The following is a 14,507-nucleotide window of genomic DNA, read 5'->3' on the forward strand; positions in this document are numbered from 1 at the left end:
ATCATCAATGAGAATGGAAGACAATTATTATTATTATTATTATTCATTATCATCGGGAAAACATTTCAAAGTGTCGTTTCAATTCTATTTATTTATTGGAGTGCTTGTGGATACGCGATATTTTTTGTTTTTCTGTCTGGTGCATACACGAATAAATTAGAAGGTTTTCTGACGCATGAGCTGGCCACATACAGTTGTCCATGCGAGAAGCACGGATTCTCCAAATTTAGCCTACACACTTGCAGCGATTGTCAGAAGTGCGATATTCCCCATTTTTATATATTTTTTTAAATCCTTTACAATTTTAACTATTTAATTGCTCCTTCCTCTCTTCCTTGGCATGTTGTGAAATTTCTGATAGTTTGATAATAAACCGTTTTATTGTAATTTGTCTTTTTAAATTATTTTGAGTCGATATTAAAATTTGGAAAAGGGGGGATCCCTAGATCAGTAAAATAAGCAAATTTCCTCCTACAACTTCGGTTGTTGTTCAGGATACAGTTACAGTTTTAACAAGTTCGAACGAATACATAATTAGCAAAAAATAGTTGAAATAAAGTGATTAAACAAAAGTTATTACAAATATTATAAATAACAGTTCACAAATGCATATATATAGATATTTTTTGGAGGGGGAAAATGGTCTTCACAATTTGAAATCGATCGAACACACAGTAAAATGCTCATATACACACGTGCCATCTATTGTAGGATAAATGTACTATGCCAGAAACCTTCGCGGGAGTGTATTAAACAACTTCCTAAAGTTTCATGGCAGTCAGATAAACGGTATGGTAATGCATGAAGGACATACAGACAGACATTCATTTTTATATACAGTAATACCTCGACTTACGCTACCCTCAACTTACGCGATTTTCAAATCTCGTCGATTCGTCTTTTCTTTGAGCTCCACACAATCCTTGATTACTCACTCCCCCCCACAGTATTGTTCAGCTTACATATTCGGATGTGTCACGCGGAATCAACACATAGCTACAATTTATTTTGTGTTATTTATTTCTGTGTTTGTTATATCTACAGAGACTTGAGAGACTCTATGTGGTGATTTTTTGTAATTGTGAACGAATCGAAAGACGAGATAAGATTAATGAGAACATTTATTAGCTTACATACATTTGACTTGGATTTTACACAAATTGCGAAATTATACTCTGACTTACGCGAATTTGACTTACACAGTTATCGCTCGGTCCCACCTATCGCGTAAGTTCGGGTATCACTGTATATAGATTATGATAACTATAGCCGAAAGTTATCGCCAGTTATTTATTTAAAAAACGAGTTAAAACGAATTACACTTAGATATTTTAAATAATCCTTGCTTAAACTGTGACATCAATTGCTCAATATTGATGAATATAATGAGAATGAACGTTCAATGTCGACTGCATCTAAAGGAGCGTATTCGCTATTAACTTTATCACTTAAATTCATATGAAAAGACATAAATTTGATAAGATCAGGATTGCTTGACAAAACTTTTTCCAATTTTCAAGAAAATATAGGATAGCCAGAAACAATTTCCTTTGCATTTTCAATTAGTTTGGCTTGTTTAGTTACACTGAGTCCTTGTTCTTTTAGTGATATTATAATATTTGATAGCTTGACAAGATTACGGAGATCAAATAATTCTTTCTTGAGGTTAGTTTTACCAATACATTTCTAGCATTTGATTTGAATTTTTGTTTATACAGTAGTTCAAAATGAAGCACTCAACAGTATCAAAATTATCGACATAGTACTTTGCAGCATTTAACCAAGACCCCCAGAGTGTGACAATTGGTTCTGGAGGAAGATTAACTCCAGTTTCATTTTTAAAATAACTTTGTCTTTCTCTTGACTTCACAAAAAACGTCTTCATTTCTAATATAAGCAAATTTGTTAATTTATACTCATTCTGAATTTGAAATGCAATGTTATGTAAGGCGTGAGTGAGACACATGACTTGATGTACATTTGGAAAAATCAATGAATTTTTCTTAATCTCATTTACTGCCTTCATTATGTATTTTGTTTGATCTGTCCCTATTAACTTTAGTTTTGAATATTTTAAATCATTTGGACACAGTTTTCTAGACACGTTGAGTATACATTCTTGAATTATAATGTTGTCAACTGTTGAGTGAAATGTTACATCAATTAACATTGATTTTGCTTTCTCACCATTCATTTTTCCTACAAGCACATTGACCACTTTATGTTGCACTTTGTCACTGGTTTTGTCAACAATGAAATAGACATTATGTCTATTAATTTTCATTCTTAATTTTTCTGTTACTGAGTTGAAGATAGTTTTTTTATGTTCTTGCAGTGTTAAAAAAATAAATAACGCAATGAGACTTCAAATAAAATCGCATTTTAGCTAAATTATGAGCACAGTTGCAAACAGCAGAATCAATTTCAATAAAATAAACGTTTCATTAAAAAAAACTAATTACAATAAAAAAAATACCTGGAACACTTGATCGGCTTCTTCATATATTTCTCGAGAAACAACTTCTGTTTTTCGTTATTTAATTTTTCAAGTGGAATATTTGCACTGGTGAATGCTTCAACCATTTCTTTATCAAAATCACTTCTATTTTCAAACTGTGTTTGTGACTATAGCGTGTTATGTTTCCTGTGTTTTGCACTGTTGAGATGTTCCGAAAGTCATTTCTTAATTGTATCACGTTCGTAGTTGATGTGTGTAGAGCACTTAACACAGAGAATTGTTTTTTTGGTACAGCGAAATATATTGCCACCTAATTCCTTAATCACAGAATCAATTATAAACTCAATTAACTGTTTTCTAGACATTTTTGCAAGAAGCACATAGGAAACTGATGATTTCGCCACCTATCACCAAATTCACTAGTTAGGGTAAAACTCGCCAATTTTTGGCAAAAAGCTTTGTGATATTGAGACCAGATTTTTAAATTAGTACTAATTGAAAGATGCTCATTCCAAGCAAATATAGCTGAGAAATTCACCAAAAGCAAAAATTTTCGGCTCTAATGATAACTCTATTGTATATAATTTTTTAAGTATCTAATAAGTAGAAGAATGTTTCTTGAAATTATTAAATTCTTGATGCATTCAGATTGTACAGTTTATATAGTCATATTTTTATGATCTCATTTCAGTTGTTTTATCGTGTTATAATAATAATAGAAAGTTACATATTAAGCTTGATTGTTCTGTCTCTTTTTAAAAGACCTCATTCAATGTTACTTTATGGATATAAATATATTATTGCTGCTACATTTTATATTATGTATTAATATATATTTATTTAAAGATAATAAAATTTTTAAAATATATAATTTTGTTAATTTGAATTTATTATAACATGTAAAATTAGCATTTGTAATATCTTAAATATTCAAATGTAAATTGATATTTTAGAAAATCAACTTCGAGGAAGTTATGGCCATTCTTGTCTTCCAAGTCAAGGAGATTTTTATTCTACTTATCCGTTTGGAAGTAATCCTCCAACACCACCTGCTTCTTTACCTCCCACTCCACCTCCATTTCGCAATTACTATTCACAGGAATTTTCTCATCGTTCAAGAGGTAAGATCATTATATGAAAGATGTTTTCACTTATTAAGTAGTATATTTGAAATCTAGTTTTTACTACTTAAGAGAAAAAAATCACGTAAAGATAAGATTTTGACATTGTATTTATTATTTTTTTAATTTAAGTTCTTGAAACAAAAGAAGTTCTCACAGTTCATAAAGTCTAGAATGCAGTTTAGTCTATCAGAAAAAACTGCAATTTGGTTTCTTTATTTTTTTGTTTCACAATTTTTTATGAAAAATGGAATTGATTGTTACCAGGAAGACATTTAAGTTGCATTTCATTAAAGTTGAATTTATGTTGCATTTTAAATTGTTATATTCTGTTATATGCTGACTGACAGTGTTAATATTTTCTTAAACTATTTGGTGTCACATGAAGCAATTTCGAGTGTAAGCATAAAGCATATTTTAAACAAATATCAGCTTGGAAATATTTATTGAAGAGTTGACAGATATATAAAACACACTGAATTTCATTCATAGATGCATTTTCATTCAACTGTATTTATGTTTTGTATATATATTTAAAGATTTTATATTTTCAGTGAATAGTTGTAACGCATTACATGAGTAAATTTTTTTTGCCAGTGTTAATACAGTAGAGTGTCGTTTATCCGAAAGCTGGTTATCCGAAAGCATTCCAGTCGGTAAATTTAAATTTTCGCTAGTGCTGTGGCGCTGCAATCTTTGGCTATTTCTCGGGCTACTCAAATATTTTACGTTTTTGATACTAAATTAACATCTGAAGTATAATTTTTTATTGTTTTTATATTTTTCAATATATTTATTTTGTTTGTACAAAATAAAAAAATAATTTTTAACGATACAATAGTCTTCGTTAGGCTTAACATCGACGAAAATTCAACGCAAAGCGACACGCAACGGAGAGAAATTTCAACATGGGATAAATTAATATATTTTTTCATACATGATTCGTTATCCGAAAAATAAGTTATCCGAACCACCCCAGTCCCCAATTGATTCGGATAAACGATGCTCTACTGTATAAGCAAATTTACAAATATACACATCTTAATCAAGGATTTCTCCCACACCTGGTCATATACAACAAATACGTATAGTCTTCAACCTATATCCGGCGTGAAAATTCCAAACTAATATTGGCAAACGCTTTTGATGCCCCTCCTGGGCTCTTCTTCAGGCCAAATTTAATGTACTGGATTCTTAAATCGAATATTTTAAAATAAGAACGTGCTCCATTACTAGAAGTTCAAATAAGGAAGGTAATCACATGCTTTTTCAAATTATAATTTCTTTATAATTTATATTCGTGGAGATATGATGTGCGCATCCCATAATAATCTGGTGTATCGTATAATAAATTACGATTCATCCTCTAGTAACGGAGCATGTTCTTATTTAAAAATATTCGATTTAAGAATCTAGTACATTAAATTTGTCCTGAAGAAGAGCCCAGGAGGGGCATCAAAAGCATTTGCCAATATTAGTTTGGAATTTTCACGCTGGATATAGGTTGAAGACTATATGTATTGGTTATACACATCTTATTTTATATTTTGAATTTTTCATGTATTCTTTTATGTATTGTTATTCTTTATTTGTTAAATGGAAGATTAATGGCATTTCAAATAAGAAATTATTTATGTTATAGAACTTGAATTTATTTTGTATTTAATTTTTTCAGAATATTATACATATTAAATTATTCATTTTACAGATAGAGGAAGAATTGATATTCCAGCCTCTCTTCCAACTCCTCCACCATATCTAGATTCTCAAAGAATTATACGGTAAATATAAATAAATTAAAAATAAAATTAGGATTAAATGAACATAATTTAAAATTGTGTATTTCTGCAGTTTCAATGAAACAATTTAATATTTATAAGGTTTAGAAATCTTATAAATATTAAAGAATATATTGTTTCTCTGCAGAGTTAAATTCTTCATAAATTCAATTGGCATTATTTTACAATTTTCTGAAAATATAAATTTAGTTTGAATAAATTACTCAGTTTTGCAATTCAGTTAGAATAGTCTAAAATATACATGGTGTTTAAGTTTTGTTTTGCTTTATTTTTGATTACTATACAGTATAGTAGAAACTGTTTATTGTAATTACTTTATGATCACCTAAGGTGCTCCACAAAAGTATAGAAGTGCTGCAGATTTACTATATTAAGATTAGAAATTACAAGTATGATGTAGTTACCTTTCTTATATTGTTCAGGACTAATGAAAACATAATTTGTCAAAACTCATAGTTTCCTATATCACAGCAAACAGCAGAAATTGTAAAAAAAAAAAACTGATTTTAAGCACCACAAAAGTATAGAATCAACTAGTAAATGAATGCAAAAAGCATTAAATACTACAAAATAGTTTAATTTAGTAATTTATTTGCACATCCCTTTTACTAATAACATCAAAAATGCAATTTGGTTTGCTATTAACAAGGTTTTTTATGATTGATGCCTCAAGGAGTTTCAAGTAGTGACAATTGCTTGTTTTAAGTGTTCAACGTCGGCATATTGACAATTTTGGCCATAAATTCAGCGAACCAAGATCCCCAAACGTTTACCATAGGTTTGCAATCAGGAGATCAAACTGGCCAATCCAAAAGTTCAATCTGTTTATTTAAAACCACTGTTTTGTATCTCTTGATATATGGATAGATGTGTTGTACTGTTGGAAAATAAGAGGAATTCTTCTGAATCTGCATTTGTATGGCAGCAATTTGTTCTCCAGAACTTGCTGATAGTCAGCACTGTTCATGCGACAGGTAACAAATGCAAAATCTAACTTTTCCAATGCAGAAAAGTAGCCCCAAACCATTACATTCCCACCAACAAAGTTCCTTCATGAAAAGTAGTTGGGCTCTTTTCATAAATCATGCCAGTAGAACACTAAACCATCTGGTCCACTCAAATTAAATTTTTTTCATCCAAAAAGATTACCTATACAACAAAAAGGTTGTTATTTCTTGTGCTAGCACAATAGGTCTAAACCAGTGTTTCTCAACCTCTAATGAATCATCACCACCTTTAATAAAACTGTTACGTAGTATTGCCCCCTTCATTACAAAATTTTGATGCTGAGGGACAAGGCTAATGCCAAATTCATACTGCATTGAATAGACTCGCGACTGGTATAATGTTATTCGTTTAATTATTGTACGATATAATGAATAAAATATCTAATTATTCCTAATATAATGTTTTACTATATCACCCAGAAAATTGTTTTTTACCCCCTTAAAATATAAATTGTTACTAATTGCCCCCTCAACATGGAAAAATGCCCACATGGGGGCGATATTGCCCCATTGAGAAAAACTGGTCTAAACGAAACAAAAAACTTATCTTATTCTATTCAGTGGCCATATTTTTCCTAACAAAATCAAGTTGGGCAGCTTTGTGCTCAGGCTTAAGACCAGGGACACTTCTCGTTTGAAAGCAAACAAGGTTGTTGTTGTTATGTAAAACCCTTCGAATGGTTCCATGATTTACTTGAATATTAAATCATCCCAAATTTGATTTGTAGACATAGTGGATTAGAGCTGCATTTCTCAACCGTTTTTGGCCTATAGACCAGTAAAATTTGTGAAAAAAAATTTTACAGACCAGTGGTTTTTTAACAAAAAACTTTTACTAGATATTAAAGAATTACTACAGAAGTAAATTGTAAAATTATTATTATCATTTACTTACAATAATATTTAAATGTAAATATAAGTAATTATTATAATTATTTTATATAATTAAATCTTTGACAAAAATGACAGAAAACCATAATAAAATTACAAAAACATTGCATATAGGACACAATTAAAAAATTAGTCTTATGATTACTAAAAATTAAATTAATAGTATTTACTGAAAGTATAATTTTTATTGTTGTTTTTAATTATAATTATTAATAAATAGCAAACCCTTGACAAAAATTACAACAAAAAATCATAAAAAATTATTTAAAAAATCACAAATTTATTGCATATAGGTACACAACAGAAAAATCAATCCTATGATTACTAAAAATTATAAATTTAAAATTTTTATTTATTTGGTATGCATTGCAAATGAGAAGATTGCTGCTGCGCTTCTTCAAATAACTTTTTAATTGTGGGTTCTAAATTAGTCAAGCTGAGTCAGAGTGATGAAATAATTGAAAGTCAATTTCTAAATTTATTTTTTATTATCATCATAGTTGAAAACCTCATTTCACATAAATATGTTGTTGCGACGGGAACTAACATTTTCATTGCTTTCTTGTATAGAGATGGATATTAATTTTTTGTTTTGATCCAAAATTTATCTATGGACATTGTTTAAAACCTAGTTTTTAACATAATATCTGAACTAATCTCAAGGATGGACTCATATTCTCTGTTACTTAAATCTAATTTACTACTGTCATATATTATGAAAGGGTTAGTTTAGTTATCCACAAATTCCTTTCACATGTGGATTTTTCAGATGGAAAATATTTTTCAAAACTATTACCAATGATTATATTTAATTTTGATAAGTCTATATAATTGCAAAGTAACAAACTCAGAATAATTATTAAATATATCAATATTGTTATTTTTACCTAATCCAACCAAAAATTAATTTTTTTCTTAAATCTTTCTTTTTTAGTAAAGAAATGAAATGCATTTATTGCAATTTCTTGTAAACTTAAATCATTAATGTATGAAAATATATCACTTAAATATGCTAGTTTTGCAACCCATTCTACATTAGACAAGTGAATTCTTAAAGGACTTTTTTTTCTACTGAAAATATTTCTACTAACGCCATTAATTCAAAAAGCCTGGTTAAAATCTTATCTTGGGAGAGCCATCTAACTTCTGTATGCAGCAATAATTGTTCACATTCTGCACCAACCTCCCTATAAAATATTGTAAATAATATACTGTTTAAACTGCTACTTTTTATAAAATTAATAATTTTTATAGATTCTGCTAAAACCTCATTTAATTCTGTGGATAGACTTTTCATTGCTAAATGTTGTCTGTGAATTATACAGTGGGTAATCAGTAAATCAGAATTAGCTACTGCTGAATTCTTTTAGTAACACCACAATGTCTGCCAACCATACTAGCTGCTGCATTGGTACATACATTTATGCAGTTTTTCCATTTTAAAGAGTGTTTAATAAAATAAGAATGAAGTATGTTAAAAATTTCATCACTTGTATATGAATGTAGTTCTTCACAACACAAGAATTCTTCTTTTATTTCTTCCAAAATTAAATCAATATATCTGATGTAGTAAATTAATATGGCCTTTTGAGAAATATCGCATGATTCATCAGTTTGTATCGCAAAAAAATTTGATTCCTTTATCTTGTGTAGTAACTGATGTTCTACATTCTCTGATAATTTTTCAATTCTTTTTATACTATCATTAGATAAGGGAATAGATTTAATTTTATCAGCAGCCAAGGATCCAAACATCTCTGAACAAACTGTTAAAACTGGTTTTATCAAATTTCCCCAATGGTAAATGGTTTTTTTTGGCTTTAGCAATTCAAAGTGCAACTAGATATGAGCATTTTATTAATGACTTATTCTGAACAAAGTTTTATTTAAATGTTTTTATCTGTAATACTGATTCTTGTTTTTTATGCTCAAAATGTTCATACTGTTTATTTTCTAGCTGAGAATGTTTAGACTTCAAATGTCATAACATTTTCAATGGTTTCATACCATCATTCACTAAAACTTCATGGCAAATGATACACATCGTACATACATCTTCTTCCATAGATTTAGGCCACAGAATAAAACCATATTTTAAATATTCATTGTTGTAGTGCCTGATAAAATGTTTTTTTTTTTTTTTTCTGGTGGACACCCAAGTTCTGTTTCACTGTCATTTTTCTGAGACTGGTATTCAAAAAATGAGAGAGCATGCCCTGTTTATGGTTCATGTTATTAACCTGTCCTGTGTTGTTTCCGAATATACTCATTACTGTATCAGAACATTTTTTATACTAGATGTCACTGTGTCATAATTTTTATATTAAAACAAACTTTTGAAATATAAATTTTTTTTGTTTTTATATTTTTCAATATATTTATTTTGTTTGTGCAAAATAAAAAAATAATTTTGGACAATAAAATAGCCACGATTACTTTTTTAAAAAATATGCAATTTTCATTAGGCTTAACATTGACAAAATTCAACATAGTGTCACAGACAACAAAGAAGAATTTCAGCATCTGATATCATCATTATTATTTTTGAATGAGAAAATTTTTTAATGCACAGCGGTAAAAATTCTCTGTGGACTGGTCAAGAATCTCCGCAGACCAGTGCCGGTAAACAAACACTGGATTAGAGGCTGCATTAACAATTCCTCTGCATTCTTGCAGGGTAAGCTTTGAAGGATGTCTATTTCTACACTTTGATCCATCGTTTGCAGGATTTGACAAATAATGCTGAACTACCTTTTTCGAATGCTTGATGCTGTTTGCTACTGCCTGATGACTTAAACCAGTGCTTCTCAAAGTCTGTTAAATGGGTACCACAAGGCATAATGAAAAAAAATACTTTCACACTTCAAAGTTGTGAGAAAGATGGCAGTTTTATACTTATGTAGCAGTATGTAAATTGACTTCATCACTATTTTTCAGTCAGCCATAAATTAGAAGCTCAAATTTCCTAAAATTGCATTTTTATAAGTTAGGTGCTGAATTATGCATAAAAAAATCTATTTCTATCTATTAGTGCATGTTCTGAAGACCAATTATTTTGAAAGGTTCTATACTTTTGTGGAGCACCTAATAATGATGATAATAGCTAACTGATAACATTAAGCAAGGTAAGCAGACGAGATTATAATTAATGGAAAATCTGATTTTATTACTCTAACATTAAAATGACATATTAAAATAATAATAAAACATACATAATTTAAAGACTTATAATTATTAATTAATAGTAATTCATTGTATTGTTTGCGTGCTGTTTAGTACAGTATTGTCTTTAACAATAGTTAGCATATAATTGAAATTATAAATGCCACAATTTAAATTACTTTACTACAAGTAAATAAAAATTAAAATAATAAAAGTTGAACATTTTAAGCACTTCTTAAGACTAATAACTGATGACAGGTGCAAGTTATCAGCCAATATCGAGGCTGATAGAACAAAATCTCAGCTTTAAAAATGTCTGTTTAAATGTTGATAATTATAATCAAAATTCTGATTACAATAAGTCTTGTTTTATAAGTGTATTTTAATTTATATGTTTTATGACAAACTAAGATTGATAACATTAAAATGATGGAAAACAATATCCATGATTACAATAAGAAAATTCTACTCTATTACTTTACTACTTTTTACTATTACTTTTATGCCTAAGTAAACTTAATATATTTATTTCAGTTCTACTGACAGAAAAATAAATCAAGTTGCTTAATTGTAGTAAAAATAAAATGATTAAAATTACAAAAGACTTTAAACCTTTTAGTGAAGATAAATAAAAATTTTAAATTTATTTGATATTCTATGAATACAGTGGGTGATCAGATAACGAACACTTTCGCGAAAGATTTTTATGTTCGGATAACGAACACTGCACAGAACGAACACAAGAAGAAGAAACGTAAAATAATGAATACTGATTGGTCTTCTCTTGTCTTCAGGCAACAATTCGAAACTTTTCGGAGTGTGGGAGACGTCGACATCGACGCTCAAGCCGGTATATACCAATCGGATAGTATTCCTCCGAACTTTGAAACTCTCCCTTGTAATTCCAGCCTTTTATTTTTCTGACAAAACAATTCTTTTATGTATTCGCGAGACTGTCGGGTAGGCACAAGTTAAGTTTTTCGTCTGTTTTTTTTTTCTTTTCAAAAGGTGAGAGTATAATAGCAAAGGTAGAAAGTGGGCAGAAGATGCCTAATGTTGCTGGGCAGTATGGCGTGAACAGGTNTGTTTATAAAATTGTACTGCCTGCTGTGAGCTTAGAGATATGAAGGAGTACAGTACATGCCAGGAGTTGCAATTTGGCACAGAGAATTAAATGCCCAAATCATGCACACACAAAGAAACCAGACTTGTAGGTACTCAAGGGACCGAGAACCGAGTCAAAATAAAATACAAAATGGCAGCTCTCTCTACAAACAGGCAAACCGAAGTCAGGTGGTGAGAGTACCACCCATAGTCGTTCTAGGAAGTGGACTCTGACCCTAGGACTGAACATGTAGTATTTTCTTTGTTAAATAAAATTTGTAACCTAATTTTGTAAATTTGGGAGTGTTTCAAATATGACATTAAAACAGGGTTTTATATCATTACAAGTAGGTTTTTTAACATTATCTAGTATAGTAAAATCATGAGACTGATAAAAATTTGACGTTATATTAGGGTTGTCATTACATCCAATGATGTTATAATCAGGTTAAACTGTATATTGTTTGTGCAAAATAGAAAAATAATTTTGGACAATACAATAGCGACAATTATTTTTTTCAAAAACGAGAAATTTTCATTATGCATTGACAAAAATTCAACTCAGACTGACACACAATGGAGAGAAATTTTAAAATTGGATGGGTTAATTTCAACGAAAATGCATCGTGGTCGTGGCTAGCAAAGTTTGAACAGTCGCACCCAAAAGCAGCAATACCAAAGAAGATTAGAGAATGAGAACGAGACCTGCCTTGAGCGTCAAAGTGATTCTGCTTAGTAGCGAGTCTCTGAGACATAGTGTTGTCCCAAATACGGTTTTGCATTAAATTCATACACATTAGTTTTAAAATACAGTAGAGTCTCTGTAGTCTGTCATTTATCTATCTAATATGTCTCCTAATCTGACTCTCCTTAATGGGGCAGCACACACGAAATTTTTATGTTATTACTAGATGTATGCAGCAGAGAGAGACTGATGTATGAGTATACTGTCAGTTGTAGTTGTTTATTGCACATGCAGTAGACAAAACACTTACATTCATGATTAATACAATCAAACAACCTATAAACCAAATGTGTTTTTACTGTATAGTATGTACTGTACATGCAGAATCCAGTAATCTGATAATCTCCTTAGTCCAACACATCCTGGTTTAATGTATGTCTGATTACAGAGACTCTACTTTATTTCAAGATTTAGACTTATCCTCTATTTTTATATTGTTTATCAAATGCAAAAATTTTAAAATGCATTAGATGTAAGAGTAGGCTTATACAAAATTTTAACTAAATTTTTTTTTAATTGATAAGAACCAATCAATTAAATTTGTTTATTAGATAACTTTTTAATTAAGTTGATTGTTTGAGTCTTTTATTTCTTTTTTCTGTTTTTAGTGATTCTGATAGTCCAGATACAATTATTTCATCATCATCTCCAGAATGTGTGTTCTCTGACACATTTTTAAAATGGCCTGGTTTACAACTGATTGATGATGGAGGCTCTAATGATGAAAGAAAAATAGCTTCTCCTGTGGTTCCTCTTGTAGCACCTATTCCTGTTAGAGGTATTTATAGAACAAAACCTATTTGTTGAATAATAATAATTTGGTAATTTTTTTTTAGGTATGTTTTTATTGAGTAATGGATTTTGCTTGATAGTCTGTTTCTTAATAATCTAAATACTTTTAGATAATGTTTTTATTTTTAAAAACTTGTTGAATTTTATTTGATTAAAATTTTTCAGTTATGTACAGTGGGTGATCGGATAACAAACACTTTCACGAAAGATTTTTACATTCGGACAACAAACACATGATCGGATAACAAACATCTCACAGAACAAACACAAGAAGAAGCAACGTAAAATAATGAATACCAATTGATCTTCCCTTGTCTTCAGACAACAATTCGAAACTTTTTGGAGTGCTGGAGATATCGGCATCAATGCTCAACTCTGTATATACTGATCGAATAGTATTAATCTGAACTTTGAAACTCTCCCTTGTAATTCCAGCCTTGTATTTTTCTGACAGAAACAACTTTTTATAGTATTCGTGAGACTATCAGGCAGGCACATGTTAAGTTTTGTGTCAGTTTTTATTTTCGAAAGGTGAGACTGGGCAGATGTCTGTTGTTGCTGGGCAGTGTGGCTCAAACAGGTCTACAGTAGGCCGCAGTTCAATCTTATCTAAGAAAGATACAGTATAATCCAGAAGACTCGAGCAGCTTAAGAAGTAATAAAAATCACATTTGAGAAATAAGGAACATTGATGAGCTCATAATGGAACCTGAAACTAATTTGATGACAGAAAAACGCCAAGAANAACGCTGGGAGAAGTGTATACATTACCAAGGAGACTACTTTGAAGGGGATTAGGGTTTTGTACCTCAAAGTCAATAAATTTATTTTTACCGACCGAAGGTCCGATACTTTTTGAACAGACCTTGTATTTCAATAAAGTAATCTAATAAAGATGAGATGAGAGTTACATTTGTTGTTGACAATCTCAAAAACTTCAAAACTTTATTTGTCCATATTTCTGTGCGCCAAACATTAGATTTACATTGCTTGGAACATTTACGTCAATACAGTAGACCTCCCTATAACACTGTTGATAATTCCATGTTACGTGAATTCCATGTTGAATGAGTCACTTAGATTTTACAAATATATGAGCCGTTCACAGCCCGGCACACGTACAGTGGAACCTCAGTATACGACCTTAATCTGTTCCTGGTGTTTGGACTTATACCGAATAGGACATATACTGAACCAACCTTTCCCATAAGAAGTAACATAAAAATGATTAATTTGTTCTAATGTAAAAAAATGGCTGGCTTTATACACCTTGGTTTCCTAGCTAGTTCCTGCTTAATTTTTCATGAGATCACATGTATCTTTTTAGCTTTCTCGCAAATAGTTGCTTCAGATACACTGTTGCCAGCACACTGTTTTTCAGTTATCCAAAGCAAAAGCAATTTCTCAACATGATCTAATGTCTTCAGT

The 14,507-nt window shown here is 30.1% G+C and overlaps 1 protein-coding gene across 1 annotated transcript in view; it reads left to right on the plus strand.

The window, feature by feature from the left end:
• The window catches only part of LOC111636712 (histone-lysine N-methyltransferase 2C-like), a 211,817-nt gene that overhangs the window by 123,862 nt on the left and 73,448 nt on the right, over positions 1-14,507 (plus strand). Inside the window, exons 16-18 of the mRNA XM_023382016.1 lie at positions 3,412-3,579; positions 5,288-5,360; positions 12,896-13,089. Coding sequence (XP_023237784.1) covers positions 3,412-3,579; positions 5,288-5,360; positions 12,896-13,089 — 435 coding nt within the window. The remainder of the gene's footprint in view (positions 1-3,411; positions 3,580-5,287; positions 5,361-12,895; positions 13,090-14,507) is intronic.

The sequence above is a fragment of the Centruroides sculpturatus genome, unplaced genomic scaffold (genome assembly GCF_000671375.1).
Source record: "Centruroides sculpturatus isolate CEXI.00-Female unplaced genomic scaffold, Cexi_2.0 scaffold977, whole genome shotgun sequence".
NCBI lineage: Eukaryota > Metazoa > Arthropoda > Arachnida > Scorpiones > Buthidae > Centruroides > Centruroides sculpturatus.